We start from the raw sequence: 27078 nt of genomic DNA on the forward strand, positions 1-27078 counted from the left end.
GCGTGGGGGGTGCAGGGGGGGCCGGCTGCACCGGGCGCAACATCTGGGGGGGGGCGCGCTCGCACTCACAGCTCTCTGCCCCTACCTGGCTCACTCACTCTCTCTCACTGCAGTGCTGGCTGTGCGAATCCAATCCAAGCCGCCGGGTCGCCGCCCACTGTGGAGGGGAGGGTGCCAGGCGTGCGGTGCGGCGCAGAGAGAGAGCGAGGGACTATCTGGGGGAGGGACAGTGCAGCGGGGGGGGGGGGCGCAAATTACTTGCCTTGCCCCGGGTGAGGGGGCGCAAATTACTTGCCTTGCCCTGGGTGCTGACAACCCACGCTACGCCACTGTCTACACTCCATAACTTTGATGTTATAAACCACAGGGGGAAGCAACCTACAACCCAGGGGCTGCATTTTATGCAGCCCTTAATACCTCCTGATAAAATAAACAGATATTCTCTATATTTTGGAAAGCTGTTTGTTTGTTCACTATACATTTGGGCACCTTTTAAGATAATGTAACCAAATTTTGTAAGATGGTTCCTGAGATCAAGGAGCCAGGTTTTCAACTAAGTTTGTATATGATTTGGTGCCATTTTGAATAAAGATGGTGGGCTGAACTTTTCAAAACTGCACCCATTTTTTGGTTTCAGAATTCCCAAACAGTGCCTGGTATAGGCTATTAGTAATATATGATTATATGTTGTAATAATCTCATCTATGCTTCCTCTTGCCCTCCCCCTTTCCCCCAGGAAAACCTGCTGCCTATTGCTGGATCTGAATAAACATAAACTGGGTTTTATTGATGTTTGCTCTGATTGGGTTTTCTGAGGGAAAGGCAAATCCACCCATGCCTGTGCCAAGAAAGCATGGGACAAGCACAAAACTGTTTGTGTTTTCTAGGCAAGCGACAAGAAGAAGTCTGGACGAGCCCTAAAATACAATATAAATCAGTGTCTCTGGTTGTGATGAGGATGGAAACAGAGATGCGACGAAGGGTAGTTTGGAATACCCAATTGATGTAGTCAAACCCCTCTAGAAGCAGGTTGTCCTGGAAAGAGCCCCATCTTATCCCAAGAATAAGTCAGGCGGCCGGACTGATCTCTGGGTAAGCTTTATTTCCAATCTATTACCCAATTTGATAGAGAAGGGAAAATAGGTGGGGTTGCAGCTTCAGCCCATAGTTTCAAAATGGCTGCCCCTTCCCTTGTTCTGAATTCATGAAGCTGGCAGAAGTTGCTGTTTCTTCAAGTGCTTTGTTGTTTCTTCAATAACGGAGCTTTGGTCCACATCTGGTGAGATGGTATGTTTCTTGCATAGATGGATATTAATTAGTTACTTTGAAGGGGGGGAGGCAGTGTGGGGGGGGAGGAGTTAGGACATAACAAGCCTTAACCAAAGTAGCAAGGTTCAAAGGTTAAGTGACACAGGTCAGAAATCAGGTTGGGCAGGGGGAGTTTCAAAGCGAATAAAAAATCAGAATCAAAACAAGGAAGACGGAGATGAAGTCAAAGGTTTGGGGGCTACAGGAAATGGTGAAGATACTTTGGCAGGAAATGGCTTGTCGGGATTCAAATGGGGAGCAGCAAAATGGGAAATCACATGCCAGTTTGACGGCAACAGGTCATGTGGAGGTCCAGCCTGACAGAAGACGGGAAGGTCGGAGGTAGAAGGTGGGCAATACTGAAAGCAAAACAGTTTGTGTCCAGTTTTACGAGGCAGCAGGAAGCAATCCAGGGCAAAAGCCACAGAGGTTGGATGTCAGAGAAGTCGGCGGGATGGCTCTCTACTCGCAAGCAATTTTCCCGTCGAAGCTGGACAGGCAGATGGCAAAGGCCTGTACTGCACAGAGAGGGAACCGGTAATCCATGGTGAACACATCGGGCGCCACACGACCAAACTGCAGCATAATGTAGTTAGCTGGACGGCAGGGATGGGAAAAGAGCACCAATGAGACAGAAAACTCTGTACATAATCTCTGATGCAGACAAAACACCTTTGAAGACATCCACCCTGGTCCACCACCTCGCCGGCCTGCCCAACTGTTATGTACTGAGTTGAATAGGATCCAAAATGCAGCAGTCTGATTGGTCCTAGAACAATAGGATTCAGTCTGCAGCAGTCTGATTGGTCCTGGAACAATAGGACCCAGAATGCAGCAGTCTGATTGGTCCACAGGAGCCACCCAATCCAGCTCCAGGAGGAAGTGAATCCGCAACCTGATTGGCCTACAGGAGAATCCCGGAATTAACCAATCACGTGGGGCCCATTGTGCACATGATGTATATAAAGAAGACATTCTGGGGTAACTTCCATTCCTCCTCACCACTATGAGCTGAATAAAGAGCATGAAATCCACTCTCGACTCCCGAGTATATTTCACTACCCATCTTCCCATTCTTCAAAACAACATGCTCAGGGACCTCTCCTCCAAAGATACATACACCACCACCACCTCCGTTTACTACATACAGCCAAACCTCTGCTCAAACTTTCCTTCAGCCTGTGATAAACAGAGGGAGGGGTGTGTATCTTTGAGAGGTCCTGTTCTTTTGAAAGATGGTTGCTGGGTGGTGCAAATAGCTTTCTTACACCTATGGAGCTTGGTGAATAGAGGTAACTTGGTTACACATAGATCCTCGTGTAGCATGTCTGCACAAGCCAATATGTAAATATGTAATTCGTACACTCAGGTCTGCTGCAACCTTTATGTCCAAAGGCTTCTTGTGCATTGCTGAGATGCAGCAATATCCGGGCTGGGACTGTTAAGCCAGAGCAGTCTCCCTTAATTTGGCGCCCTCTGTTTGTTCTGGACTACAACTCCCATCATCCCTGACCATTGGTTCCACTGCCTGGGGCTAATGCGAGAGGTTCGTCCAACAACATCTGGAAGGCACCAGTTTGGGGAGGCCACACCAGAGAATCCCTTGCCCACAAAGGAAGTGGTCCTTCTAAGCCTGTTTGATTGGAAGGAAGCCCCAGTGAACCGGCCTCACTTATGAGCGGCTGTGGCTTAAGTTACTGGGCTGCAGTCGCCTCGTCTCAACTCCGCCCACTACTCACGGTCGTCTTCTGAGATGATCTGGAAGTTCTTGACGGAGGCCTGTGTGACGCGCCCTCGGAAGTTGAGCACGTAGGACTGGGTCTCCTCGTTCCAAGCCGGCATCTTGTTCTGGAGTTTGATCAGGTTCTGCATGTTCCGGTTCTGGTACCGAGTCAGGAGGGTCTCATGTTCCTACCAACAACACAGACACGGGGGGATGTTTTATGCTGGTGGCTTCAAGCCCTAGAAGGGCACTAGAAGGAGCGGGGCTGCCTGCCAGCCTCCATGCCGCAGTGAACCACTCACATTCTTAGGCCGGATGCAGATCCTTTCGTTGTCCGCGTCCACACCGGGGATTATCACTGTCATTTTCCGTGGGCCTCTGAATCCCAGCACATTGGTTTCCTATAAAGGAGGCGAGGAAAGGAGCAAAAAGCAACATAAACTCTCCTATTGCCCCACGTTGGACAGAAGATTTCTGCATTACAGGGGGTTGGACTAAATGACCCCACGGGGTCCCTTCCAATTATATGATTCTATTCACTCTGCCATCGGGTTGTTACTGTCACTTTATTATTCATTTATGTAGCATGTTGTCAATTCTGCAAATGCATATCTAAGAAGCCACCTTGTACCAAGTTAGACCACGGATCTATCCACTCAGTATTGTTCATATTGACTGGCAGCAACCCTCCAGGGTTTCAGGCAGGGGTCTCCCCCAGCCCTACTTGAGGGTGTGTGGGTGCTAGGGATTGAACCTGGGCCTTCTGCATGCAAAGCAGCTGCCCCAGCACCCAGAAACAACTCTTCTCCTATCTGTGTGCAATGCAGTGGATAGATTCTAAAGCTATCGCCTGAAACCGAAGCCGACATTCTCATTTTGTAGTAGTAATAATAATAATATTTATTACAGTGGTGCCCCGCAAGACGAATGCCTCGCAAGATGGAAAACCCGCTAGACGAAAGGGTTTTCCGTTTTGGAGGTGCTTCGCAAAACGAATTTGCTATGGGCTTGCTTCGCAAGACGAAAATGTCTTGTGAGTTCCTGCGGGGGTTTTTCCCCTCCCCCCCTTTTCCCAAGCCGCTAAGCCGCTTAACAGCTGATCGCTAAGCTGCTTAACAGCTGATCGCTAAGCCACTTATCAGCTGATCCACTAAGCCCGCTAAGCCGCTAATAGCCTTTTAGCAGCTAATCCGCTAATCCCTTAAGCCTTTAATAGCCGCTAATAGCCGCTAAACCGCTAATAGCGCTAATCCGCTAAGCCGCTAATGGGCTTGCTTCGCAAGACGAAAAAAACCGCAAGACGAAGAGACTAGCGGAACGGATTCTTTTCGTCTTGCGAGGCACCACTGTACTTATACCCTGCCCATCTGGCTGGGTTTGCCCAGCCACTCTGGGTGGCTCCCAACAGAATTAAAAGCACAATAAAATTTCAGACATTAAAAACTTCCCTAAACAGGGCTGCCTACAGATGTCTTCAAAAAGTCAGGCACAGTGGTACCTCGGGTTACATATGCTTCAGGTTACATACACTTCAAGTTACAGACTCCGCTAACCCAAAAATATTGCCTCGGGTTAAGAACTTTGCTTCAGGATGAGAACAGAAATCGTGCAGCAGTGGCGCAGCGGGAGGCCCCATTAGCTAAAGTGGTGCTTCAGGTTAAGAACGGACCTCCGGAACGAATTAAGTTCTTAACCCGAAGTACCACTGTAGTTGTTTATTTCCCTGACATCTGATGGGAGGGTGTTCCACAGGGCAGGCACCACTGAAAAGGCCCTCTGCCTGTAACCTCACTTCTCACAGTGAGGAAACTTCCAGAAGGTCTTTAGTGTCCAGGCAGAACGACGGGGGTGGAGATGCTCCTTCAGGTATACTGGGCCAAGGACTCAACCATCATTGTCCCACTGGGAGAAAAATCTGCTTCATACCAGAGGAAAACACCACAAGTGGCCAGGTGATAAATAAAGCAGGGATGGAGGAGCTCTGGGCCTCCGGATGCTGTTGGACCCAAACTCCCGTTAGCCTCAGACTAATTGCCAGGGATCGATGGGAGTTGTAGCCCAGTCTGAGGACTACAGGCTCATCTCAACTCTGCAGTAAAGGCAGCACCATAGCAACAGAGGTTTCTGCTTATACAAGCCATTCCTCCATCTAGCTCAGTGTTGCCTGTTTTGGCAGTTGGTGGCTCTTTGAGATCTTGGGTCTTTCCTACTGCCCAGGCTCCTCCCCTCATTCCAACAGGGCCCACTCTCCATTCAAGCTTACGTAGCAAATGGCAACCAGCTCTTGCCGCAGCTGGGCTGTTTCTGGAACAAAAGGTTTCTTATCTGGGTTCATCCCATTGTCAAACACGGTAAATTTGGTTCCCAGTACGTTGGACCTAGAAGCAGGTGGGGGGGGGGAGAAATACTTATTTTAGAAATGTTATACCTTATCCTCAACTCCCCCACTTCCCAATTAATAAATAACAATCCAAAGCCCAATATCAAAGGAAAATACAAATGAAGAACAAGAGCACTGCTAAAAATAAAAGGCAGTAGCCAAGTGTTTGTGTCTCCCAGCTAAGGATCATTCGTGCATACATTAAAAAAATGAGGACAAATTCTCAATAAACAAGATGCCTGAAAGGACAATGGCTTAATAGCCATTTCCTGCTCCTTATGGGAATTGTTTTTGAACTCCTCCTCCAGAAAAACTGGGCAGCTCAAAAGATCACTATCATCACTTTGAACTTTAAATTGCTCCAAGAAAAGAGGGTGCCTCGCTTGCTCTGTGGTTTTCTTTGGTGATAACTTAGAGGAGGCGTTGTAGGTCCTTGCCTATGAATGCTCTCAGCCCAATAAATGGGTAGGTTACTAAGGTGCTAGGGATGCGGGTGGCGCTGTGGGCTAAACCACAGAGCCTAGGACTCGCTGATCAGAAGGTCGGCGGTTCAAATCCCCGTGACGGGGTGAGCTCCCGCTGCTCGGTCCCTGCTCCTGCCAACCTAGCAGTTCAAAAGCACATCAAAGTGCAAGTAGAGAAATAGGTACCACTCTGGCGGGAAGGTAAACAGTGTTTCCGTGTGCTGCTCTGGTTCGCCAGAAGCAGCTTAGTCATGCTGGCCACATGACTTGGAAGCTGTACGCCAGCTCTCTCGACCAATAAAGTGAGATGAGCGTCGCAACCCCAGTCGGCCACGACTGGACCTAATGGTCAGGGGTTCCCTTACCTTACCTACCTAAGGTGCTGCAGGGCTGGATATTTGGGGTGACGTGACCACAGCAGTGTAACGCTGAAAGGCCCTAGCGCTCCAGGGTCTCAGTCTGTCACATCACCTGAGCTTCCTGAGATGGCATGGATTGAACCTGGGGCCACCTGCACGCAAACCAGGCACCCTCCCAACTGTGCCACAGCCCTGCCAACGCAAGATAGGGTTGAAACAGACACACCTGACTTTCCCAATGTAGTTATCTCCATCCCTTGACAGATCAATGGGGTCCAGTGAAATGAGGTAGTTGGAAGTCTTGCTTTTCTTCCTCTTCCGTCCAGACATAATGAATCGCTGAGGGAGAATACACAGCAACGGTCAGTGAGACTGGTCCCTGGGAAGTCTCCCTCCCAAAATGGCCAGCATCCCCTTTCTGATCCACACAGGTATCTTTACATTTCCCTTTCTCTGGATGCTGTTGGACTACAACTCCCTGACTGGGATTGATGCGAGATGGAATCCAACGATATCTACAGGCCCAAGGCTCTCTGTCCCAGTTCTAAGCCACTTCCATCCAGAATAATTGCAGAGACTTTATTGCAGGTGTGGGGGACTTGTGCCCCCCCCAATGTTGTGGGACTACAACTCCCAGCAAGCATGGCCATGGGAGATGTAATTCAGCAAGATCTGGAGGCCCACAGGTCCCTCATGACCTACTTTTAACATCTCCTGTGAAGATCCAAATGTATTGGAAAACAACCCTGGGATATAATTGCTGAGCAGTGTCAAATCACAGGAAGCGGTACAAATTGCACCTCCTTCTAGAGTAATTACAATATTATTGTTAAGATCATTAGTCTGGATATCCCCATTGGCAGCTTCCTCCTCTGAAGCTTGTTGCAACCTACTAAGAACATGGATCCATCTAGCCTTTCATTACTGTCTACTACACTATCTGACAACAGTTTTCCAGAATTTCCGGCAGGGGATTCTCCTGGCCATGCCTAGAGATTGTACCTGGGACCTCTTCCATGGAACATCTTTTGAAGGTGAGAGAGACTACATACACCAGTGTGAAGGCTGGAATATGTGAGGCACTTGCCTTTTTGCCTCTAAAGAAATTGTTCTGAGGTTGGTAAGGCCAGGGCCCCAGTGGTTGCCATGGCAGTGGGGAAGGCCCCCCCCACAAGTATACCATAGTCCGGCCCCCCACAAGGTCTGAGGGACAGTGTCCCGGCCCCCTACTGAAAAGGTTTGCTGACCCCTGGGCTAAAACTTCATCTAGTCCATGGGTCGGCAAACTAAAGGCTGGACCTGGCCTAATTGCCTTCTGGATCCGGCCCATGGACGGTCTGGGAATCGCCATGTGGATCGCCGTGGGGATTCTGATTGTTCAGGCTGCGCCATTCCCTCCCCCCCGCCTCCTGCCTCCCTCCTCCTGGCTTCTCCCTGCCCTGCCTAGAGGAGGAAGGGGGCTGAGCTTTGTTGAGCCGCGGTTGGCTGACCATCATTTTAAGCAGCCCCTCTCCGGAGCCAGCCCTTTTGCGCCGCTCATCATCCCTCCACCGCTGCCAGCCTTTGCCGCTCGCAAGGCACAGGTAAGCAGCCACCGGGGCTTGTCTGGTGCTGTGGGAAAGGGTGGGGAGAGTCGTGGGGGGGGGATCCCCCCCAATATAATCTGGGCCCCCACAAGGTCTGAGGGACAGTGGACCGCCCGCTGCGGAAAACGTTTGCTGACCCCTGAAAGCAGGGTTGTGGTTGTTGTTTCTAAAGGCACAGAATTCTTTCTCGCTTGCAGATACCTTCTTTCCGTTTTCCATCTCCAGATGCAGGTAGTAGAAGGGGAAGATGCCCTTGTCCATTCCCTTCCGGTCCCGTGTGATGCGACACTGGATGGTACTGCCTTGAGGAGCGGGTTTCAGTACAAATTCTTCTAGGTCATCCAGATTGAGGGACAAAGGGGTGCTACATTCTTCACTGGGAGACTGAGAGGGGAAAAAATAAGGATAGGCTGCTTCTTAAGGATAGTTAAGAGATTGCTTTGGGGGGAAACCTCACAAAGCAGTTAACATGGAAATAGGAAAACAATAAGCATCAATTGAAACAACATTAAAACAACCAAGACAAGTGACAAGGGGGAACAAATCCTTTTGGATAACTCAACCTTTCCTCCCTTTGGGGCAAGATGGTCCTTAAGTAGCCCATCTGAAGGAGGGAAATGCCCTCAGGTGGAATACTGGGAATTAGATGGTAGGCAGCTTTTCAGACAGTTCAGTCTTCTCTCTTTCCTTCCTAAGGCAAGATTGTCCTCAGGTAGCCCTGTGGGAGGTGTTTTGGAAGGAATTAGGTAGGAAAGCTCAGTCAAAGGCAATTGTTCTCTCCTTTAACTGCTTGATTGGCTCCTTGCTGTTATGTGTGGACTACAAGTGCCACGGCTTCAAACACATGGAATCCTGTGGATTATAGTTCTGTGAGAGGCTAAAGCAGGGATGGGGACCTGTGGCACTCAATATGTTATTGAACTACAATTCCCAGCTTCCCTGGTCATTGGCAATACTCAGTGGGGCAATTGGGAGTTGGAGTCCAACAACTTTTAGAGAGCCAAAAGCTGACAAATTTTATCGAACACCTCAGGCCATGTGATTATTAATTCCCTCGAAGCTAATGTCGGATCAACATGAGTATTGGGATTTCCCAAGCCTAATTAAACACAACTTAAGCAATTATCGCAGAGAATAGACTCTTCGTTCCTGTATGGTTTATGACCATGTAAAAGGAATACTCTGTTCCACGGCCGTCTTGCCCATGAGGCAATGTGAGGTAACCACCTCAGGCTTCTGGATCCCCAGGAGCAGCAGATCCCAGTGTAGATCTTTATTCCCCTCCTTGTTCCTGATGTAGATACGTATTCACTCACCCCTTCTTCCCTGGAGGGGAGGGGGCACCATTTTGCCTCAGATGCCAAAATGTCTTGGGCTGGCCCTGCTCTGTGCTAAAACATAAATCTTAAAATAGCAAATTTTGACTCCCTGGTTTTTAAAAGGTAGTGTGTTTAGGGCGTGTGTGTAAAGCTGGAGAAGAAAACCAGGTACTTGTTATATAGGCCTATACCCGGCCAATCTCCTCCTGGCCTAAAGAACCTCTAAGATAGAATTCTCAGCAAACCCACAAAAAGAACCACCATTTCCAAGGTACCTCAGCAGAAACAGAGTGCTCTTGTGCTCATGTCCAGTTTGCAGACTTCCCACAGGCCTCTGGTCTGCCACTGTGAGAACAGGATGCTGGACTAAATGGGTCACTGGCCTGATCCAGCAAGCATGTCTTATGCTCTTAAGCTATGACAGTTGAACCATTTGTAGACCCTGTTTTAAGTTTGTGGCACCGCCCTTCAAGGGAGCAGCACCGCAACAGATGTGTTTCATCTGAACTCATTTTTTAAGTCCTTCACCCACCATTCTTTCCACATATTTTGGAGTGCCTTTTTCACCTTTAGACTTCTCCCTATATAAAAGTATGTTGAGGGGGGAAAGCTTGTCCATTTCACTGTGGCCAGTTTCCATTACTGTTCTCTAGCCACGGATAAGGGGGAGAGAGAGACACCATTGTCCATTTCCACAAATGCACTGGTTCTTTCAACCACCCCAAATTTGTCTGTCGAAACTGACAATAGTTTCCCCCAACCTCGTCCGTTTCTGTGGAGACAATGAACAAAATGGCGGTGGGGTGAGGTGAAGATGTACCTATGGAATAGCACCCGAGTAGAGTTGCAGGACATCGGGGGCAACAGCTAGGATGGGGGGGGGGGGCTTCTCTCACATTAGAACAACTGCATACTGTACACACCATATATTTAAAGCATGCGATGTTTCCCCTAAAGAATCATGGGAATTGTAATTTGATAAGGGTGCTGGGGATTGTAAGTATGTGAGTATGTGTAAACTACACTTCCAAGGATTTTTTTTTTGGGGGGGGGGGAGCCATGCATTTTAAATATATGGTATGCACCCAGTCACATATATCCCGAGTGATCATTCAGATGCTTGAAAAGGGGATGCTCAATTTCAGCCGTAGGCTCTTACGGTGGCCGAGTCAATTTCCTCACGGAAGTACATAAGGATGTCTTGATCCTTGTCCTTGAAGTCTTCATCTTCGTCATCCTTCTCTTCATCGTCCTCGTCTTCCTCACTCTGGCTTCTCCTTCCATTGGTGAGAGACCCTGAGAAGAGCAAGGAGGGTTGCGAGGGATGGGGTGGAATCCAGTCACTGATCTCTCTCTGTCTCTCCCTTCTACCTCTTTAGATCAGGGGCATAGCCTATACATTGCATGCCTAATTTAACAGCCATTAATGCTAGAAAGTTGTATTTTAAAAAAACTAGCTACCTAAGGTCCTCATGACACCTAATTCTGTGCTAAACATCACTGGATGTTTGCAGAGAGCTGCAGAAACACACACAACTCTTGGCTATATCTCAGAACTCTTTGCCAAGATCAGTGAAAGAGCAGTTTGGCAGATGACCCCCTTCCAGCTGGAAGGCCACTCACCTCTGTGTGCAAGCATCCTGTCCCGGGGCTTTTTCATGGGTGAGGGTGGGACTGTCAACTCCTGGGATGATTCCCCCTCACTGTCAGAATTGCTGAGCAGTGTGTCGACATGGCAGGCTTCACCAGTGGTATCCTTGGACCCTGTAGATTCTAGGTCCATGTCTTCTCTCTGTGGTTCATTCTCGAAATGGTCTAAGATGTGAAATGAATTCTGTTACTGCCCTCTTCTGGCTTGTTCTCGTCTCCACGCCACCTTCTACCTCCTGTCCCAGGGCTGCTTCAGACTTTATATCAGGCGTGTGGGGAGTCTCAGGCCCTCTGGAAGTGGCTGAACTACAGCTCCCATCGTTCCTACCCATTGGCCCAGTTCGCCGGGGCTGATGGGAGTTGTAGTTCAACAACGTCTGGAAGGCCAAAAGTTCCCCCCACTTGCCTTATATTTTAGAGACCGGAAGTACATAACACAAAAACCATGTCATTCACCAATGTGTCCCTGTAAACCCTGTGGCGTTTCCAGGAAAAAATACAAGTGAGCAACAGCCTAGCAAGGATTGATGTCAGGTAACAGATGATGGGGGGAGGGACGCGGGTGGCGCTGTGGGTAAAAGCCTCAGCGCCTAGGGCTTGCCGATCGAAAGGTCGGCGGTTCGAATCCCCGTAGCGGGGTGCGCTCCCGTCGTTCGGTCCCAGGTCCTGCCAACCTAGCAGTTCGAAAGCACCCCTGGGTGCAAGTAGATAAATAGGGACCGCTTACTAGCGGGAAGGTAAACGGCGTTCCATGTGCGGCTCTGGCTCGCCAGAGCAGCGATGTCACGCTGGCCACGTGACCCGGAAGTGTCTCAGGACAGCGCTGTCTCTGGCCTCTTGAGTGAGATGGGCGCACAACCCTAGAGTCTGTCAAGACTGGCCCGTACGGGCAGGGGTACCTTTACCTTTTTAACAGATGATGGGAAAGACTGTTCCTGAGACCCTTAACTGCTGCAAGTCAGAATAGACAATACTGGGCGCCGTGGTCCATTGGCTTGGCTCATATAGGATGGCTTTGTGTGTCTGTATATTCACTTCGGCATATATTGTTGGAACATCAGATGTAATTTCTGCACCCAGGGAACACACACACCGGTCTATATTCCTGTCTGCATGCAGTTTAGGAACAATGGCTCATATTTGACATGGGGAATAATGTAAGAAGATGGGCCTTGTTGTCTTTCTACTTCTTCCTTGCTTGCTCCCTCCCTCCATGAACCCATTTGCACACTCTTCACACTCTATCTTATTAAACACAGATCCACTGTGCATCCCCCATACTTGCTCGCTCATTCCCATTCCTGATCTTGTGCTAAAGCAGAGGGCGACCAGTGCTGGACTAGGACCTGGAGACTGAAGTTTGAATCCCTACTCAGCCATGAAGCTCTCTGGGTGACCTTGGGACAGCCACTGCCTCTCAGCCTAACCTACCCAAAGGGTTGTTGTGGGGATTAAATGAGGAAGGATGTTATGTACTCAGTGGTCTGTGTTTGCCGGAGCTTGAGTCTGGACTAAGGATTCTGAGCTCCTGTGTTCTGATTCGATACATGATGTCCAATCACAGAACATTTCAAGATTTGGGCTTCTGCCATTGGCCCTTGAACTCTTGAGTTGTGATTCGCAGCTTGGAAGTTTAGACAGCCAATCACGTTGGGAGTGGCCCAGGCTTTCTGAAATGTATATAAGCAGTTGCTTTGCCCCCATTTCCCAGTCATGTAGTTCAATAAAGGTCCTTGCTGTTATCGCTGTGTCTTGCCTCGTGGGAACCCACCTAAACTTCAGGAGAGAACTGTGTATGTCACCTGAGGCTCTTGAATTAAAGGTGGGGGAAATGCAATTTATTAACTAACATGGCAAGATGGCTCAGTTGGTTAGAGTGTGGTGCTGATAATGCCAAGGTTGCAGGTTCGATCCCTGTATGGGACATCTGCGTATTCCTGCATTGCAGGGGGTTGGACTAGATGATCCTCAGGGTCCCTTCCAATTCTATGATCCTATGGTCATTTGTATACTACATAATTGTCAAGGTGTCTTCTAAACGTGAGCCTGGAAACTGTTTAGCAACCAATGAAGATGCAAAATTGGTGCGGCCCACCACTTGACAGCTGCATTTAAAATGGAAGTTTCTGAGCTGCCTTTTTTGCAGCAGCTTTTATACGGAAAGCGTTGCAGGAGTGGCATGTTATCTTACTACTCGCATATGCACAGCTTTAAATGCAAATTTTTCTGCCCTGTTAAGAGTATACATGCTTCCCTGGCACAGTTTTTTAGAAACGGGGCACATGTTCAAAGCACAAGCTCATACTCCCTTGCCTCAAGAGTGGGCTTTTCTTCTTTCCATGCCTCCTTGTACTCTTATTCAAAACTCTGGAGTCTCACCTTCCATATCCATGATGATGGATGGAGCTTTCTGTATTGGGGAAGAGGCTTCCTTTTCCAACAGGGGTGCCTGGAACTGGCAACCAGGAGCCTCGCCTTCCATGTCCACAATGTTAGACGGAACAGCCTCTCTGAATGATAAGACTTCCTTCTTTGACCTGGAAGCCTGGCTATGTCGCTGGGCATTGGGGCGCCCTGCAGGTGGTAAGAAAGAGATGACAATGACCTCAGGGGTTATGCATGAAATGTGCCTTAAATAGCAAGCCAGCAAAAAGCCAGTTCTGTAACTTGGGGTAAAGGTAAAGGGATCCCTGACCATTAGGTCCAGTCGTGACCGACTCTGGGGTTGCGGCGCTCATCTCGCTTTATTGGCCAAGGGAGCCAGCATACAGCTTCTGGGTCATGTGGCCAGCATGACTAAGCCACTTCTGGCGAACCAGAGCAGTGCACGGAAATGCCGTTTACCTTCCTGCCACAGGAAGGTACCTATTTATCTACTTGCACTTTGACGTGCTTTTGAACTGCTAGGTTGGCAGGAGCTGGGACCGAGCAATGGGAGCTCACCCCGTCGCGGGGATTCGAACCGCCGACCTTCTGATCAGCAAGTCCTAGGCTCTGTGGTTTAACTCACAGTGCCACCCACGTCCCCATAACTTGGGGTAGGGAGGTGTAAATAAGAAAAATTGCATTATTTGTGCTGTTAGTGTCCAACCATGGGAAAGGAGAAGGAAATGCAGTATAGGATGCCCTGAATTCCCACTGGAATTTGATCAGTGGATGTCTAGCTCAGTCTCTCTCTCTCTGGTTCCTGTGATTTCACCAGTCTGTGCTCTCACATTTTTCAGCTTATATCTGCATCAGAACTGGAAACTTGCTATTTTAAAATGAGGCCCAAAGTGTGAGATTATTGATTGGATCTCCCAATTTCTTTTTATAAAACCTGTTGCAGGAAGACCTATGAAAAGGTTGGACTGAGGCCCTGTTCCTAGGGGAGTGGGGATAGGTAATTTAATTATTCTTTTATTATTTATTAAAGTTGTATGCTACTCTTCACCCATAGATCTCAGGGTGGTTCACAACATAACCCTTTTTGTAGCAATATTTCGCCAATTTAATTTGCCACTTCTCTTGAAGCTGCCATTTCTCGTATTATACCCATCTTCCCCAACCCCCGTTCATGGATAAAAGCAACTTTGGTGGCGACTGTTTCAAGAGATGGCACAGGGGAAAGGGTTAAATCCCTTCTTTTATTGATTTTGCTGCAATAGAAAATAAAAGACAGCAACAAACTAACAATGAAAGTCTTTTCCAAACCCCATTACCAGAGTGACTAAGGAGTAATTTCTCACAAGCTCTGCTGAACAGGAAGAAATAAAATGGGCAGAAGGTTGAAGGGGGAAGTTTTTAACTAAAGGCACATTAGTTCTGAAGCCTCAGTCGAATTTTGCCTACCTACACTGGGCAGATAAGCCCTATAATTTTTTAGATCAGGTCTGGGGGAAAACACAGGCAGACAATACTGGAACGCAACAATCTGGTGAGTGGCCCCCTAAGATTCACTAAATGCTGTATAGCTGGAATGAACAGGGGTAAAAACTTTGCTACTTCTTATTCCCACAGCAACACCTTGTAGAAACCACACCACCAGCTATCTCCTCATAAATTTAGCTTTTAGACCTTCTCTCCCTGCATTGGGGAAGCGACTAGTAGTGGGAATCCCCTCAAATCAACTGGGAACATTAGCAGGGGTATTTCCCGCATTGGGGTACCTGTGCGCCCTGCAGACTACCTAATATAGCTGCCTCTGTCTTTCGGGAACCCCTCTCTGCATAGGAGAATTTCGTCCTTGGACATGTGCAAAGCAGTACGAGTCTTGTTGACTCAGCTCTGGTACCTGGCAACCGAGCATCAGAGGCAGTTGCTTAGCAACCACTAACAGTATCACAGTGGTGAATGTTCAGCAACCTGGTTCTTCTCCCTCCACCCCCCTCACCTTCTCTCTGTTTGGCCTGCCAGCCGTTCTTGGGAGCTGATTCGTTCCTGTTGATAGGCTGGGTTTCTTCCAAAATGGCCACTTCCAGCTCCTCCTCCAGCTGGGCCTCATCAAAGAAATCTGCGAAGAGGGCAGGGCACAAAGACCACACATAGGCTGTTCAATCAAGCACTGTATAAATTTTGTTGAATAAAATAAAAAATAAATAAAGGTGCAAGGGTGCTGAAGACCTCAGGGAAAAGAGGAAACAGGTGGTGGGGATTATAATAATTCTAAGGTCTCAAATATAGAATAAATGTTCATAAACGTACAAGGTAAACGAATACATAAGTATATAAACCGCATGTCACAGGAAGCCATTTTGACTCTCCCAAATTGACCTCAAATATTTCTCTGCAAGGAGGAAGGAAATGGGAAAAGCTTTCCAATGGTCTTTGGACTGTAGGGGCTTACACCTCCCTGCAAATACAGACTAGCAAGTATGCGTTAAGCTAAGCAAACTACCGATATGCCTAAGAGATTAGGGAACTAAAGTATTTACCATCTCAAAGTGATGGCCAGGCTACCCAGAAAATGCTATCAATTAAGGCATTATCAGGTATCCTGGCAGACAGGAGAGAAGCAGCGCTCTCACAGTTCTGCTGGGGACCACCTCTTTCTGTGATGTATGTATGATGCTTTGGAGGGTGGTCTTGGGTTACAGAGTGGGCAATTTCAAAAGTCTTTATAGGGGCTCGCGCACCATTGTTCGGAGTTCTCCTCCCTCCTGCATGTGGTGAGTGGGGACCCTGTTGCAATAGTTGATATCCTTTAATAAAGATCAGGCTTATTAGCCGCTTTGCTTTCAATATACTCTGGTCGGCCTCTGCTTTCTCTCTGACTGATAGAGATTTCCTGAGGGACTCTTAAGGGCTCCCCATAAGGAAAATTGAGGTATTTTCTTGTAACAGGGATAATCACTAGCTATTCCTGGAAAGAGAAGTGCAAGATTTCAGAGCCTATGGGGTGGGGAACTTTTTATTCCCAAGGGCCACATTGCCTTCTGGGCAATTACTCTGAGGGCCACATGTGCTGGGCGGGGTCAGAGGGCAAAAGGGGGAGGAGCAATGAAGGTAAATTTTACCACTGCACGGTAGGCTAGTCCCCACCCACCCTTGGCCTCTATCCTTCATCCAGACAAGCAAGAGTCATAATTAGCCATGCAAAAACACTGAAACCAGGCTAATGAGGAGTGTGGCCTGGGAAGGGTTATGAGGAAGTCTCAAGGGGAGAGACGTCTGTTGTGCCCATTGCCCTGATTGTGGGCTTCCCAAGGGAATCTGGCTGGCTACTGCGAGAACAGGAAGCTGGACTAGTTGGGCCACTGGCCTGATCCAGCAAAGCTCTTATATGACCGTACGTTCTTTTGTTACCTGGAAAGGGTTCCTGGCATTCCCCTTGGCCGTTGTGCGTCCGGTTCATCTGCACAGAGCTACCCCACATATGAGCGCCAAGGTGGGCCTCTGGGACCGATTCCACGAGGAAAGGGTTGCTTGTACCTTTGGAAAGACAGGCGGATTATCGTTCAGCGGGCATCAAATCTCATCCGAGAAAAGCTCCGAAATCTCCACACCATCCATTTTATCTACCATTTAGCTGAGAAGGGCAAATTTTGGTCCAGTACTGAAGTGGGTTGGCTGTGGACCTCAAGGATCCGAGTTCGAATCCACCCACTGGGTGATCTTGGTCTAGTCACGGTCCCTCGGCATAACCTACCTCACAAGGTGGTTGTGGTGATATACCGGGGGGGGGGGGAACCATTTACACCCCCTTGAGCTCCTTGGAGGAAAGGGGGGTGCCTTTAATATAATTATCAAAGCTCATCCCTGACTGCTTTTCCCCTGCATATTGCCCCCTTCTGTAGCCTTCAAAAGTGCAAATGTAAATGCATGCAGTTTAAATGTGTGCACATTTGAAGTTACTAATCACTTTGCAGCTCTGTTTATTCAAAAAATAATTATCACAATAAAAAAAGCCTCCTCGTAGACTGGAATTTCATCCTACGCGATAGGATATGTCAATGTTCCCAAAACACCACCCAATGAAAGGATTTAAATGCCGAGAGCAGGCTGCTAGGCCACATGATCTCCTCAGGCTGGGCAGCGCTGATACTCACTATTGCACAGGCTATGCTCACTGCAAGACTCCATGAGTGGGATGCGTTCCTCCGGCTTGCGCCTCCCACGGCGCCCCTTCACCTTGGCCTCCGTGTTGGCCTGGACCATGAGCGGCTCCTGGCGCTTGCGCCGCTGCTTCTTTTCGATGATGCGGCGCTGGAAGGGTGTACAGAGAGATGGTCAGAAACGGAAGCAGAGTTAAATAGAAGAAGAATTTGGACTTGATATCCTGCCTTTCACTCCCCTTAAGGAGTCTCAAAGCGGCTAACAATCTCCTTTCCCTTCCTCCCCCACAACAAACACTCTGTGAGGTGAGTGGGGCTGAGAGACTTCAGAGAAGTGTGACTAGCCCAAGGTCACCCAGCAGCTGCATGTGGAGGAGCAGAGACGCGAACCCGGTTCACCAGATTACGAGTCCACCGCTCTTAACCACTACACCACACTGGTGTAGAGGAGGGTGCTGTGTATACTCGGACAAATTCAACGCTTTTTTGGTGGCTGTGGCTTGCAGTACAGTCACCTCTTTCTTTGCCAAGTTATGCGAACACCCACAGCACTTTTATCAATAGATGAATACCGACGTCCCATTTTTTTACCCTAAAAAGCACTGGATTGGGGATTAGATGACCTTTTGTGTCCCTTCCAATTCTACAGTTCTATGATTCTAAGACTCATGTCAATTGCAATGATTCCCCTCTATTTGCCTCCCCCATTAAGAGATCCCACAGATGAGTTCTGCCAAAAACCCAGATCTAAACCCTTGTGCTGGAATACACTGCAGCAGCTGAATTGTGGGGTGTGTTGCCCTTGCCATACTCAAGAACCTTTTAAACAAAGCATTGCCACTTACAGGTAACGCACGCCAAGCGACTGCATCCCTGCAGATCAAGAGCTGTCTGCCCCACCCCACCAAGAAGGTCCCCAGCAATGTTCAAGCTCCTCCCCACTCCCGAGAGTTTGGCCCGCTCCTAAGGCAAGGTACCTGGATCTCCAGTTTCTGCTTCCGGATGAAGGCTGCTTCGTCGTTGCCATTGCTAGAAGAGAAAGGGGTACCAGCATCAGGAGGTGAATTGGAGAGGGAATGGAGGCGGCGGTACAAATTCCGGTACATTCTGAGATGTGGCATCACTCTGCCAGCTCCGGGGCAGCCCCACCTGCTAGAGGGGTCAGTCCCCAGGATTGCTGCTCCCTGGGGGTTCTGAGTGCCATGGCGCTGAAAGGATTTTGTGACCTCACAAAAGCCTCAAAGGCCCAGCCACGGTGGAGGCGGAAAAGTGGACAAGGCCATGTCCACACGCTCATCGTGATTTATAAGTTATAAACCCCTCCGTGCTCTCGAACTCCTGCATCACTCACAAATAAATGGCAGTGTTGTGGCACCTTAAAGACTACGGTCACATCCACACGGCACATTGAAAGCACATGGCTTCCCCCAGAGGATCCTGGAAATTGCTGCTTACCCCTCAGAGAGAGCTACAATTCCCAGCGTCCTTAGCAAAGGTACGGTTCCCATGATCCTTTGGGGGAAGCCACACGCTTTGAATGTACGGTGTGGATGATGTGACCTGCCACAATTGCATTGGCATATAAGCTATTGTGGACTACGGTTTTATTTCAGCAGATGGAGTCCGCTAATTCTGAGGTGCTGCTCAGATGTTGTGGATTACACAACTCCCATCAGCCACAGCCAGCAGAGTGAACCGATGGGGATGATGGAATCTGCAGCCCACAACATCTGGCCACATCTGGCTTAGGTGCCATAATAAATATGTTCAACTTCAGGTGGCTCAAAGACACTCTGTAATTTTTGGTGGAGCAGAATAACATGGATACCCTCTGTATTGTTCACACTGACGGAAAGAGGAGTTACAAGTGAGGAAGAAACAAGATGGGCTCCACTGTTTTTAAAGTAGACCCATTCCCTAAAGCAGGGATGGGGATTCTGTGGCCTTCCAGACGTTGTCAGATTCCAACTCCCATCAGCCCCATTCAGATGGCTAACAGTTAGGGATGATGGAGCTGTAGCAAGACAGCATCTAGGACTGGATGGAGCCGGGTTCTAATCAAAATAATGCTTAATAAAGATGCTTAGGATTTCCAAAGTGCTTTGAAACATTCAAGGCACTTTACACGCACAATTGTACGGCAGGCTGGTATTATTTGGAGGTGCTGCTTAAATAAATATTGGATTCGTTCACTGATGAGACCTGCACAGATTTCCCTATGACTAAACCAATGGTTTTGAAAGGAGAAAATATGCTGGGTTTTTCTTTATATGTGTATATATGATGGCCTGTTACAAACATGAGTCTGACCAAACTGCGGGAGGCAGTGGAAGACAGAAGTGCCTGGCGTGCTCTGGTCCATGGGGTCACGAAGAGTCGGACACGACTAAACGACTAAACAACAACAACATATGATGGCACTGGGGCCAAGAGGCATCCCTTCTGTGTTACAATTAAAGGGGAATGGCCTTTTTCAGCTGAAGTTTGTGTAAGTGCTTTTATTTAAAAATAATGAACGTTCGCTGAAATGTGTGCCTGATTAATCGGTGTCATTTCGGTCAAAAAGGGCCTTAATATATCAATCCAGCCAATGAATGGTTGCAGCCCTGATGTTCATTTATACCATTTTGAAATGGTTGATTTTGTCAATAAGTGCATAGCTAGGGAACATACAAAGCTCTCCAACTGCTGGCCCATCTGGCTCCATATTGTCTACACTGGCTGTGGCTCTCCAGGGTTTCAGACCTGGGTCTCTCCCAATCCTAACTTTCTGCATGGAAAACAGGTGCCTCACCACTACCTTTCCATTGATACAGCTGTAAATGATTCCGCTTACAACCAGCCTCTGCCTCTTAACCACTATGCTGTTATCTCAGTTGCAATACTCAGCTAAGCAGCTAGCTAGCCAGGCAGACTAAGAAGCACCAGTTCTTACTAAATTCCCTTCCTCCCCTTCCTTACCTCCCAGGGGTGGGTGAAGCATTTTTACTTGTGGATTCCGTGAGGCTGCAAGAAAACGGTGCAGGCGGGTCAGACCACCAAAAAGAAAAATGCTTTCTGAATGCTCGGGCCCTAAATATGTGCTGACACTAAGCGAGCAGAAAAGTCGTCTTTGCTGCAAGATGTCCAGTGCACCTACAGGCAAACCACACAGGGACAGCGCCAGTCCCAATGGAAGGCTGGGAGATTAGCACAATCTGCAAGAATAGCGCAGCACAGGCAAGGGATTGCTGAGACAGTTGCACAACACCTCTTGTTATTTAATTACGCTTACATGCTGCTCCTCCTGCCAAGCTCTCTGGGCTGTTTGCATCTGCTATATATTTTGAAAAGTTGTTTTGTTTGCAATAATAATAATAATAATAATAATAATAATAATAATAATTTATTTATACCCCGCCCATCTGGCTGGGCCTCCCCAGCCACTCTGGGCGGCTTCCCCAAAAAAATATTAAAATACTGTAATACATCAAACATTAAAAGCTTCCCTAAACAGGGCTGCCTTCAGATGTCTTCTAAAAGTCTGGTAGTTGTTGTTCTCTTTGACATGTGATGGGAGGGCGTTCCACAGGGCGGGTGCCACTACCGAGAAGGCCCTCTGCCTGGTTCTCTGTAACTTGGCCTCTCGCAGTGAGGGAACCGCCAGAAGGCCCTCGGCGCTGGACCTCAGAGTCCAGGCAGAACGATGGGGGTGGAGCTATGTCTTGGGACGCATAACGGCAGAAGGAAGCAGGATGGTTTTCACTTAGCACCCAAAGGATTACAGCATTGGCAGCCTCAAGCAAGTGTCGCTGGGAGAGAGCATCCCATAAGTGGTATATTCATCACGTTTTATATGGAGAGGCCAGGGACAGAACCAGGGACCTTCTCCAGCCCAAGCATATGCACTGCCACCAAACTGCAGCTACTGGAAGCCTTGGAGAGCCAGTCTGAAAGAACCAGAGGGACCCGACTCAAACTCCCATCATCCCTGACCATTGTCTATGCTGCCTAGGGCTGATGGGAGTTAAGAGTCAACAATATCTGAAGGACATCAGGGAGGCTGTAGGAGCATCGCTGCAGCTCTACATGGGGCTACCTTTGAAGGTGACCCAGAAACCACAACTAATCCAGAATGTGGCAGCTAGACTGGTGCCTCTGCCCAGTATACCTGAAGGAGCGTCTCCACCCCCATCGTCCAGCCCGGACACTGAGGTCCAGCTCTGAGGGCCTCCTGGCGGTTCCCTCACTAAGAGAAGTGAAGCTACAGGGAACCAGGCAGAGGGCCTTCTCGGTGGTGGCGCCTGCCCTGTGGAATGCCCTCCCATCAGATGTCAAGGAAATAAACAACTATCTGACTTTTAGAAGACATCTGAAGGTAGCCCTGTTTAGGGAAGTTCTTTAATGTTTGATGTTTTATTGTGTTTTTAATATTCTGTTGGGGGCCGCCCAGAGTGGCTGGGGAAACCCAGCCAGGTGGGCGAGGTATAAAAATATTATTTTTTTATATTATTATTATTATTATTATTATTATTCCATTTCTTTTACATACATTTAAGCTTCAGTGCAAAAGTGGGAAACCTGTGGCCCTCCAGATGTTGCTAAGCTATAATACAAAGTCCTGCGCCTTCACAAACAAATCTTTTAGGTGCCACAAGGCTCTTGGTTGCTTTGTGCAACAGACAAACACAACTGTCTGCCCTGAAATGTATTCCTAGGGAACATTTTTGGGGGAGTGTGGGGCGGTGAGCCAGAGCAGCTAAACTGACATATAGAATTGATTAAGTCTGTGGCACAGACATCTCTTCTAACAGCAGCTTCACAAGTGGGTTCTTAAACGAAAATGACCTCCGGAGGCTAAGAGCATGGATTAAAAGCGTGAAGGCGAACGGGCGAGGCTATCCATGCAAGGCATCTGTTCTCTTTCTAAGGTGGACGGGACAGAATTAGCCTCAGGAGGGATTAGCAAGAATAACAGCCAACAGTACACACCCACCCACCCAGAAGAGCCCTGTTCGCTTACATTTTATGCCTTGCTGGAGATGGTTGGACCGCAGCAGGATCGAACTGCATCTGCCAAGCAGAAAAAACCAGATAATGGATAGAGAGGCACAATATTACGTACTTTTGATTTTTAAAATCAATTTTCCCCCTGCTGTCACCTACGACACAGCCGTCTTTGCCCTGAGCCTTTAGGACTCTCAATTCACTGCCAGTCTTGGCTTCTCTTTGCTAGTGTCACAAATCACTAGTTCTCGCTCCTCGATCCAGAGTTTCAGGTGTGACTCCTGGCACCTTCCAACACTCCCTTTAAAAAACGGTGCCAGATATTTATCTTTCGGTAGAGAACGAGAAGACAGCTTGCCGCCATTTGATCAATGCAATCAAATGACACCCTTCACCCGGAATCCTGCTCAAGGACGAGCCCAGGCTCCCTTAACTCACCGCTTTCACCCAGGGAAAGCCCCAAACCCCCAAACGGCAAGGCTGAGGTTGGATCCTGTCTTCTCCCTCCTAGCTCTGGTCTTCGGACTGCAGCTGGCGAAGGTAGGTGTGGAAGGGCGGGGGGAGCAGGCAGTGGAGCAGCTCCTCTTCCCCCGCCAAACCAGCACCAGATTCTCCTAATCAGCTTTGTGACTTTGTCTGCCTTAAGTCTGCAGGACCTGTGGCTGCCTCGAAAGGTGCCTTCTGCCCAGTGGCCTTGGGAGTCAGGTGTGCAAGCAGCCAGTGGCCGGGCTGCTGAACCCTGAGACAGTGCGTGTCTTTCCTGCACAGTGCGTGTCTGTCGAGAGCGAGCAAGAGGAAAAGCTTGCATTTGAATGAGCAGCTGCAGAACTATGGCTACATCCATGCACACATATACGAATAGGGCAGTGGTTCCCAATCGCCTCCCGGCTCCCTACCCACTTGAATGCTGCTAAGGGTCTTGGCAGACCACTTCATAGTTTTTCTGCCAGTTGTAGCAACTGTTATGCGCTGTGGTAGGCAGGGTTGCAAAGTCAGGAGCATTTCAGACCCTGATATCTCACGGTCCAAACCTGAGACCCTGGTGATGTTATGATGGGGGCCCCCCGGTGATATCACAGGGCAGGCCCTGGAGATGGAGGTTAATTGGGAGGCAGTAGCAGAGGAGGGTGGAACCCCTCAGGGTGTCTATGCTGCAATTTGCACCCAGCTCCTGCTGAGCTGAAGCTTGCAAGATGCATGAACAGTAAAGGCACTCTCTCCCACCTGGAGATTCAGACTGGCAAGCTTACTGGTAGATGCTGCATGATTTTTAACGAAGCTTTTTACTGCTGCTTTTATTTCCTATCGATTGCACTTTATTGTACGGTGGACGGTCAGGTTACAGATGCTTCAGGTTACAGACTCCACTAACCCAGAAATAGTACCTCGGGTTAAGAACTTTGCTTCAGGATGAGAACAGAAATCGGGCGGCGGTGGCGGGAGGCCCCATTAGCTAAAGTGGTACCTCAGGTTAAGAACGGACCTCCGGAACGAATTAAGTTCTTAACCAGAGGTACCACTGTACTACAATTTGAATTCCCCAGAATTCCTCCTGGCCCTGTTGCTCCTCTCCTTGCTGGCCAGAGCAAGGAGAAACAGCACCAACCTTCAGTTGCCTCGTGCTCTCCCTAGCGGAGGTTGGTCCATTAGGGCCAATGTTGGGACGCAGGTGGTGCTGTGGGTTAAACCACAGAGCCTAGGACTTGCTAATCAGAAGATTGGCGGTTCGAATCCCCGCGATGGGGTGAGCTCCCGTTGCTCGATCCCTGCTCCTGCCAACCTAGCAGTTCAAAAGCACGTCAAAGTGCAAGCAGATAAATAGGTACCGCTCTGGCAGGAAGGTAAATGGCATTTCCGTGCGCTGCTCTGGTTCGCCAGAAGCGGCTTAGTCATGCTGGCCACATGACCCGGAAGCTGTACGCCGGCTTCCTCGGCCAGTAAAGCGAGATGAGTGCCCCAGAGTCGGTCACGACTGGACCTAATGGTCAGGGGTCCCTTTACCTTTTACCTGGCACTGCCCCACTGGCCTCAGTCTGCCCTGAGCCAGCTCACATCTGCTGACTTTCTTACCGACAACCAGTCCAGGGACGTGGTACTGCCTCTCCACTTCCTCTTCCTTACTCCCAGTGTTGCCCCTTGTACAATTTGGCAGGGAGCAGGAGGACGGGGGCAAGACTAGAATTGGTCGGCTCCCCTGCTTGCCATTGGCTCTAGCACCACCTACTGTTGACCTCCTTGCATTCCACCCTCCCTGTCCAAAGAGCACAGTCCCAACTGACTCTCCATCTGGTGGCTGTAGGGACTGAGCCCAGAGGTAGGGGGCAAGCAGATGGGCAGCAGGGGCAGAAGTGAGGAGGAGGTGGACCCATCACTCAGCAAGGGGGTCCACTGGGCATCTTTTCAACAGCCTGAAGCTGCAGACACCAACTGTTCTCTAAACTGAACTAAAAAATCTCCCATTAGCTTCACCTTCCTCTGTTAGCTTACCTCCTCTGGCGAGATCAGTCTCAGTGACATGTTGATATCATTGTTCCAATTGAGCATGGCTCTAGCGTCCTTTAATATCCTTCCAGGAAATCCACGAAACCTACGGCTTGTATGTTTTGGGTCCGCTTTGCATAAAGGAGCCCTTTCAGGCTTTGCAAAGACACCACAAGTTCTAATACAGCATCACAGCTGGGAAAGAACAAATTCCAGTTCAGGAACTGAGGTCAATAGATCAACCAGAGTTGAAAAACTTAGAACTTGCGCTTAATATATTTCCCCCCCTCGTCCTCCAGCTCTCAGCAGCTGCTTTACACACTAGTTCCTTCAGTGCTCAAGGTCACCATACAAGCTACCGTTTGCTGATTGGACAATGGGTAATCTTGGCGATGCCACAAAGGCCACATAAAAAGATGTTCCATTCTGGAATAAAGAATTCCAGAATGTAGAGACAGAGGCACTCACCATTCTACTGGATGCCAACATAGACGTGGCTTGGCTGGTTCCAGAGGGTCTTAGTAGCTGTGCCAACAGAGGCTCTTCCCATGGGCAGAGGAGAGTGGATTCCAGTCTTATCAGCGCCCTAACTTTCCTCCAAAAGGAGCCCAGAGCAGCAAACACATGAAAATAAAACAATTTAAACATCTAAAAAAGAATTCCAATGCAGATACAGACTGAGAAAGATCTCTGTTATCGTTGGAAGCTAAGTTGTTGGCTTGTTGGGAGAAGAAAGTCTTCAATAGGCACTGCAAAGACAACAGAAGTAGCACCTGTCTTATATTTAACAAGGGAATTCCAAAGAGAAGGTGCCACCACATGAAAGGCCTGGTTTCTATATTGTGCAGAATGGACTATCTGCTGCAGACCTTCACCTGCAGAGCAGTGATTGATTGGGTATATAAGGGGAAAGACAAATGCTCAGGCATCCTGGTCCCAAACTACATATATCTTCCAGGTGGCTCATTGGCAGCCTGTGCAATTCTTTTAGCGGTATGCGTCGTAACATGGCGGTAATATCCTGCTCCGGTGAATGGTAGAGCCACTGCTTTTTGCACTAGTTGCCCAACAGTAAGGGCTTATTTGCTCCGCCCATGGCTACAGATGCAACTTACCGGTACATTTCATATGCAGTGGTACCTCAGGTTAAGTACTTAATTCGTTCCGGAGGTCCGTTCTTAACCTGAAACTGTTCTTAACCTGAAGCACCACTTTAGCTAATGGGGCCTCCCACTGCCGCCGCACGATTTCTGTTCTCATCCTGAGGTAAAGTTCTTAACCCAAGGTACTATTTCTGGGTTAGCCAAGTCTGTAACCTGAAGCGTATGTAACCTGAGGTACCACTGTATACACGTACTAGCTGGCACGCTTACCATTTCTTGCAGTAATTGAGAAATGCATACTTACCATGCAGATAAAACTATCATTTCTGACATTTCTATCCCCTATGCATTTTGGAAAGCTCACTGTCTGTTTGATATGCATTTGCACACCTCTTAAAATCCTGTAATTTTGCATGATGGTTCCCGAGATCTTTGTTTGGACTCCAGTGGAGACCATTTGAATCAATTTCGAAATGGCTCTGATTTTCTGGTTTCTTTGAATTCCCAAACAATGCTGGGTATGAGGCTGCTTGTGAACTATAAACAAGACTACTTTCGTTTTGCTGCAAGGGACAAACATAATTAGCCTTCTAGAAATGCTACCAACAGAGTTATTTTTAAATTATTATTTACTGGAATGACTTCTAGTCACTGTTATCACTGGGTGGCATTCAGGCAAGTTTTACTCAGAATACTGTAGACCCACTGAAATGAATAAGACTGAGATACCTCAGTTAATTAACCACCCCACAATCTTTGTTTTGCTCAGTAAAGATCTCCTCCTGTTTATTTTTAAAAGCAGGCAGCCTTACAAAGCAAATTTCAGAGGGGTAACCAGCATATTAAGGAATACATTTTACTGTAGCAGAAGCTTTCCCGGATCAGCGCTCGCGAAGCGCCTTATACCTCTAGCTTGTGATTTCCAATGCTCTCTGCCCATGCTCAGAAATACATTCGCCAGTTAGCAGATCACACGCGGCCGCTGCTAAATTCTCGCTCTCCAAATAAATCCGGGCTCTAATTGCGCCTTAAATTAACTTCTATCGCCTTCCTCTCTGCGCCCTCTAGTGTCCGTTTACTAGAAAACACGGATAAAGGGAGGAAAAGGGGGGATGCAGCTATTTGGGAAGGAGGAGGACGGGGGCGTGGCCGTCTATGCAAAAGAGGTTGGAAGGTGGGGGCATGA

The 27078-nt window shown here is 48.5% G+C and overlaps 1 protein-coding gene across 9 annotated transcripts; it reads right to left on the minus strand.

Moving 5' to 3' along the window:
• Positions 1-1082: 1082 nt before the first annotated feature.
• On the minus strand, positions 1083-27061 carry TULP2 (TUB like protein 2). 9 transcript variants are annotated; one of them, XM_083411528.1, is made up of 18 exons: positions 26972-27061; positions 26283-26455; positions 25258-25379; positions 22325-22374; positions 20284-20328; positions 18300-18351; positions 17317-17473; positions 16574-16699; positions 15162-15281; positions 13169-13363; positions 10763-10954; positions 10299-10435; positions 8022-8204; positions 6461-6573; positions 5295-5409; positions 3334-3432; positions 3048-3219; positions 1083-1904 (listed from the first exon to the last, which is right to left on the minus strand). In XM_083411528.1, the coding sequence occupies exons 2-18, from the start codon at positions 26347-26349 to the stop codon at positions 1771-1773; spliced, it is 2079 nt and encodes a 692-aa protein (XP_083267654.1). In that variant the 5' UTR covers positions 26350-26455; positions 26972-27061; the 3' UTR covers positions 1083-1770. The 9 variants fall into 9 exon arrangements, with proteins under 9 accessions (XP_083267654.1, XP_083267655.1, XP_083267660.1 ...); XM_083411529.1 differs by having other exon boundaries at positions 26799-26983; XM_083411534.1 differs by lacking the exons at positions 20284-20328; positions 25258-25379 and having other exon boundaries at positions 26845-27026.
• Between the last annotated feature and the right edge of the window lie 17 nt (positions 27062-27078).

The sequence above is a fragment of the Podarcis tiliguerta genome (genome assembly GCF_965153285.1).
Source record: "Podarcis tiliguerta genome assembly, chromosome: 13".
Taxonomy (NCBI): Eukaryota; Metazoa; Chordata; class Lepidosauria; order Squamata; family Lacertidae; genus Podarcis; species Podarcis tiliguerta.